The sequence below is a fragment of the Vigna unguiculata genome, chromosome 6 (genome assembly GCF_004118075.2).
Source record: "Vigna unguiculata cultivar IT97K-499-35 chromosome 6, ASM411807v1, whole genome shotgun sequence".
In the NCBI taxonomy this organism is placed as follows: domain Eukaryota; kingdom Viridiplantae; phylum Streptophyta; class Magnoliopsida; order Fabales; family Fabaceae; genus Vigna; species Vigna unguiculata.
The window spans coordinates 8,162,970-8,168,618 of NC_040284.1; the positions used below are offsets into that span (position 1 = coordinate 8,162,970).

Below are 5,649 nucleotides of genomic sequence, written 5' to 3' on the forward strand. Positions count from 1 at the left end.
TATGCACAAAAATATATATATACATATATATATATATATATATATATATATATATATATAAACCAACATGAATATAAATATGTTCCCCAACCCAAAATAATCATAACCAATGCAATCACCATGGACTCCCCGAAATTTGATAGCTGCTAGGTTTTCTTTACCCCTTCACATTCATACCATAACTAATAGTTAGCAAAAATAAAGCTTATTTTTTACCCACTAAGGTTTAAACCTGTGACCTTCCACTCATAAGACCATAGTACAACCACTATACCAAATCCCATTTAGTGATACCCTCCAACCAAAAGCAGTTTACATCATCAATCACATACTCATACATATTATTAAAATCAATAATAAAATAACAACACATAATTGGCATACACAAGACTCAAACTCAAGTCCTCTCATACAAACCAAGTACTCTCAACCATTTAAGCTAGTACTTTTCCACATCACACCAACCCACAATTAATGTCATAAAGGCTCTTTTTACTCACATTTATTAATTAATTAATTATTTAATTAATTAATTTCACGGGTCTTACATACCAGGGTGGTCGGCATAGGCCGATTACCTCTTTGGCGGCTTGTGCCGCTATTGCTAATATGTGGTCTTAGGCTGGTATTTAGTGTCTTAGGTTACCTGTTTAGGCCGGTTAGGATTAGGTCAGCCTAGGTCGGTTACCTGAATAACTTCGCGTGTAAATATGATGAACGTTTATTATTATTATTATTTAGTCGAATTGACTAGGTGTGGTACAGTTTTGAATGTTATTTAAAGTATAAACATTTATATACTACAACATTTATATACTACAACAGTTTTGAATGATATTCCAACAAAATTTTTTGACAAGGTTTTGACACAGCTTACGTGGCAGTAGTTTTTTTTAATTTTTAATAACTGAAAATCTTTGTTCGCACGTGCAGCTGAGAGGGAAAGAAAAATGAGATTAAATGTCCTTTAGAGAGAGAAAGAGAAGAGAAAAAACGGGGGAGGCCGGAGTTAGAAAGTGAAGAGAGAGAAGGTGGAAATACCAACTTGCGGCCAGAGTTAGAAAGTGAAGAGATAAAAGGGGGAAAGTGAGGCTCGGGTGGTTTCGAACTGAGAAAGTCAAGATAGAGAAGGGGGAAAGTGAGATTCCGGCAACCATTTGGGTTGGTGGTGGTGGTGGGTCGTTATCAGGCAATGCGAGAGTGAGAAGAAGTGGTCGACGACAAGGAATTCGTCAGCCCAAGCGTACAATCGATCCTTTGGCGGAGCCCATTTAATTTGTTTAAGCCAAAGGTAACGTTTTTCGGTCGTATTACGCAGAGGATGTGTATGTGGTTGTTTGGTGTTCTTTTCAAAGATAAACTGCATTCAAAAGCGGGAAGTTATGCGTACGTAAGTGGGGAGTAGAGTTTAACTTTTGCAACACTGCTACAATATGGAAGAAAAACTATTCTTAAGTAGCCTCTTCAAACCGTTGACCATGTAGTTGATAAATCACGACGTCTAATTGCCCAATTTAAATTGAATGATCGGAATTAGGTGGATTTAATATGGCCACACAACTGCATAAACAGCTGAGGCCGATGTGGGGAGTAAGGAAGGAGTACGTGGGGAGTTGAAGCAAAGTTTTCTCAACAAAGGTGCAGGACATAGAAAAAAACCTAAGTAAAATGTCGTCAAGCGTTATTCCTATTTCATTCGTAAACAAATAAATTCCTTGGCGTGACTCAAGCGTTAGTCATTTTCAAATAATTTAATTTAATGTGACTGGACCCTCACAGAACCCCAAAGATATACTGCATTCAAAAGCGGGGAGTTATGCGTACATAAGTGGGGAGTAGAGTTTAACTTTTGCAACAATGCTACAATATGGAAGAAAAACTATTTTTAAGTAGCCTCTTGGAACCCTTGACCATGTAGTTGATAAATCACAACGTCTAATTGCCCAATTTAAATTGAATGATCGGAATTAGGTGGATTTAATATGGCCACACAACTGCATAAACAGCTGAGGCCGATGTGGGGAGTAAGGAAGAAGTACGTGGGGAGTTGAAGCAAAGTTTTCTCAACAAAGGTGCAGGACATAGAAAAAAACCTAAGTAAAGTAAAATGTCAACCATTATTACTATTTCTTTTCTTAACACATAGATTCCTTGATGTGACTCAAGCGTTAGTCATTTTCAAATAATTTAATTTAATGTGACTGGACCCTCACAGAACCCCAAAGATATACTGCATTCAAAAGTGGGGAGTTATGCGTACGTAAGTGGGGAGTAGAGTTTAACTTTTGCAACACTGCTACAATATGGAAGAAAAACTATTCTTAAGTAGCCTCTTCGAACCGTTGACCATGTAGTTGATAAATCACGACGTCTAATTGCCCAATTTAAATTGAATGATCGGAATTAGGTGGATTTAATATGGCCAAACAACTGCATAAACAGTTGAGGCCGATGTGGGGAGTAAGGAAGTAGTACGTGGGGAGTTGAAGCAAAGTTTTCTCAACAAAGGTGCAGGACATAGAAAAAAACCTAAGTAAAATGTCGTCAAGCCTTATTCCTATTTCATTCGTTTACAAATAAATTCCTTGGCGTGACTCAAGCGTTAGCCATTTTCAAATAATTTTATTTAAATACCTCATTCATATTTCATGCTTTAAGAAAATAAATATTTGTCATCATCGAACTAAAAAGGGGAGTTACTCACCCGTATGTGGGGAGTACAGTTCGACTATTTCAATAGTGCTTCCACGTTGAATCAAAACTATTCTTTAATCGCCTGAGTCGACCAATGGCTATCATGTAAGTGAACAATGAAGTCAATCACCAAGTCTAGTACAGTAATTAACATTGCATTCGTTTAATTTTGTGCATTGTCAACTACATAAACCGCTAAAAAATATTTCACGCATATATGGGAACTTATGCATACATATGTGGGGAGTAATGACAAACTTTTTTAACAAAACTGCAGAAAACGTTAACACAATTACTAAAATGTGTAAACACATGATTTGTGTTTCATTTTTCCCAACAAATTTTCCCGTGTATTATCCATTCCAAATGAAGTAATTTGTTTGGATGTAGACTTAGTACAGGCAACATTTAAACCTCTGATGGTAAGTGGGGAGTTAGGTGTAACTACTTGTGGAGTGGAGTTGAAATTAATCAGTATTGTACAATGAATTAAAAGTTGTTAAATACGTCTACAATATTGAATTCTGTCACACATATGCTGCATACATTAACTGGGGACTAAACTAGTACTATGGGGGACTAGTGCTACCTTTTCCTATTTGCACTGCAATAACTAAAAAACATTTCAACCTGCTGTTGTAACCTGACATACAATTGCCAAAGGGTCGATTGTACGCTTGGGCTGACGAATTCCTTGTCGTCGACCACTTCTTCTCACTCTCGCATTGCCTGATAACGACCCACCACCACCACCAACCCAAATGGTTGCCGGAATCTCACTTTCCCCCTTCTCTGTCTTGACTTTCTCAGTTCGAAACCACCTAGGCCTCACTTTCCCCCTTTTATCTCTTCACTTTCTAACTCCGGCCGCCCCACCCAGGCCTCACTTTCCCCCTTTTATCTCTTCACTTTCTAACTCCGGCCGCAAGTTGGTATTTCCACTTTCTCTCTCTTCACTTCTCACTGCGGAACGGACCTCCCCCCTTTTTTCTCTTCTCTTTCTCTCTCTAAAGGACATTTAATCTCATTTTTCTTTCCCTCTCAGCTGCACGTGCGAACAAAGATTTTCAGTTATTAAAAATTAAAAAAACTGCTGCCACGTAAGCTGTGTCAAAACCTTGTCAAAAAATTTTGTTGGAATATCATTATCCTTTATTTAATATTCATTATAAGTTGCATGCACCGATCTATAACATACAATATTTTTTTATCATTTTCATAAGAAGTTTATCATCGTTCTATCCGAAACGTGATGTTTTTATTTTCTTTTTTTTTGTTATATTTCAAAACAAGATTTCTAATAAAATAATCATGTTATTAAACAAATTTTCAATTTTCTTAAAAAATAGTAAAAATTGTATTTTAAAACACTAGGTTATTTCTTTTCAAAAAAGTTAAGAAACAAGTTTTATTAAAATAAAAACATACTTAATTGCACATGGTCCCACATTCCAAAGTTGCCAACTAAACCATAATAACAAGAGAAGAAAAAATAAAAGTTATCGAAAAATATTTTATCTTTTGTATTATCTTTCTATCCAAATTTCCTTCCTCAAACATGCACCACAAATGAGTAGAGAACTCTCAAAAAAAAGAAAAAATGCAACCATACCCACCAATTGAGTTCTAACCTCCAAATAGCTTCTAAGTTGAAGGGAAAAGGGTCTCAGGAAAAGTTTTCAACCAGCAGAAGAATTTCTGGTGGTGAGTTCAATTTAGTATGCAACTCTTGAAATATCCACTTCAGTTCATAATCAATTTTGAAAAAGCCATTCATTGGTGTGCATTTTGCAGTTTCAAATTTGGAGGACTATACATGGCTTTCTCCTTTTCTTCTTGTGCAATCACAAAGCCATTTTTTGGGGTCCAAGAGAGAAGCTTGAATTGTGAAGTTCTGAAGAAAAATGGTGTTTCTGCTTTGATAAAGTGTTCATCAAAAGAGTCTTCAGAGTTGCCAGAAAAAGGGTCCAAGTTGGAAATAGGTTCTCCCATTATTTTCATTGAAGCTCCCAAGATGATTAAAACTGCAGCTACCATGCCCTGTCTCAGGGTTAACACTGGTCAAGTTAAAGCCGGTGATGTTGGAAGGTATTTCACCTCATCATCAACAAATTCAATTTGAAATTACAAAATTTAGTGAATACAACTTTTAATTGTTTTTAATAGACAATGTTAGTGTTAGCATTTGGTAGAAACGGAGTTGAACTTACAACTTCTTCCAACTATTTGTATGATTGCTATGAAATTTTTTGGTTGATTTCACTTCCAACTAAGGAAAAATGATATCACCAAAGCTTAGATTTTCCAACAAGTTTGTTCATAAACATTGCTTTAGAAATAAAATTTTGCTTTATGTAAATCTAAGCCATTGAGGTGGGAAGGTTGATTAAATGTACTATTTGTTTGATCATGGTATATAAATTTGTGAGCAGCAAATGCTTATAATAAGAAACTGGGTTTTTACTTGGTGCAGGATTGTTTCAAGAAAACCCAAAGATGTTTGGGCTGTGAGGCTCAGAATTGGAACTTATCTCATAGATGGGAAATATTTCAGGCCCTTGGATCTGGCTGAGTCAAACTGAACAGAACTGATAAAATAGATATTGGAGACAATATTTTGTATATTTTTGCTGCATTGTGTAAATTAGTTGAGTAAACTATATGAAATTAAGGTAATTTATCTTTAAAATAAATATACAAAAACATCCCAACCTCCTGATTTTTAATCATTATATTATTTTAATAGGACAGTTTATATTTAACTTAATTTAAAATAAAGTTTGCACTCAGTTTATGTTTTGTTTTTATTATATTCATAGTTGATGTAAAATTATATAAAAAAACATGATATTTTAAATTGTACACTTTCTTAAATTGAAAAAATTTCAAACATGAAATCAAATTCTTGTGAACGATTTTTAATAGAAGTGCAATAGCTGATGACACAACATTCAT

At 35.1% G+C, this 5,649-nt stretch overlaps 1 protein-coding gene across 1 annotated transcript; it reads left to right on the forward strand.

Moving 5' to 3' along the window:
- The first annotated feature begins 4,206 nt into the window (after nucleotides 1–4,206).
- On the forward strand, nucleotides 4,207–5,389 carry LOC114188954. The gene is made up of 3 exons (XM_028077632.1): nucleotides 4,207–4,398; nucleotides 4,489–4,782; nucleotides 5,168–5,389. Exons 2-3 carry the CDS (start codon nucleotides 4,511–4,513, stop codon nucleotides 5,274–5,276), a joined length of 381 nt encoding a protein of 126 aa, XP_027933433.1. The 5' UTR covers nucleotides 4,207–4,398; nucleotides 4,489–4,510; the 3' UTR covers nucleotides 5,277–5,389.
- Nucleotides 5,390–5,649: the final 260 nt, after the last annotated feature.

Coding starts and splice junctions, on each gene's coding strand:
- LOC114188954 (XM_028077632.1), top strand. CDS start 4,511: ATGGCTTTCTCCTTTTCTTCTTGTGCAATCACAAAGCCATTTTTTGGG. Junction 4,783..5,167: donor AAAGCCGGTGATGTTGGAAG/GTATTTCACCTC, acceptor TACTTGGTGCAG/GATTGTTTCAAGAAAACCCA.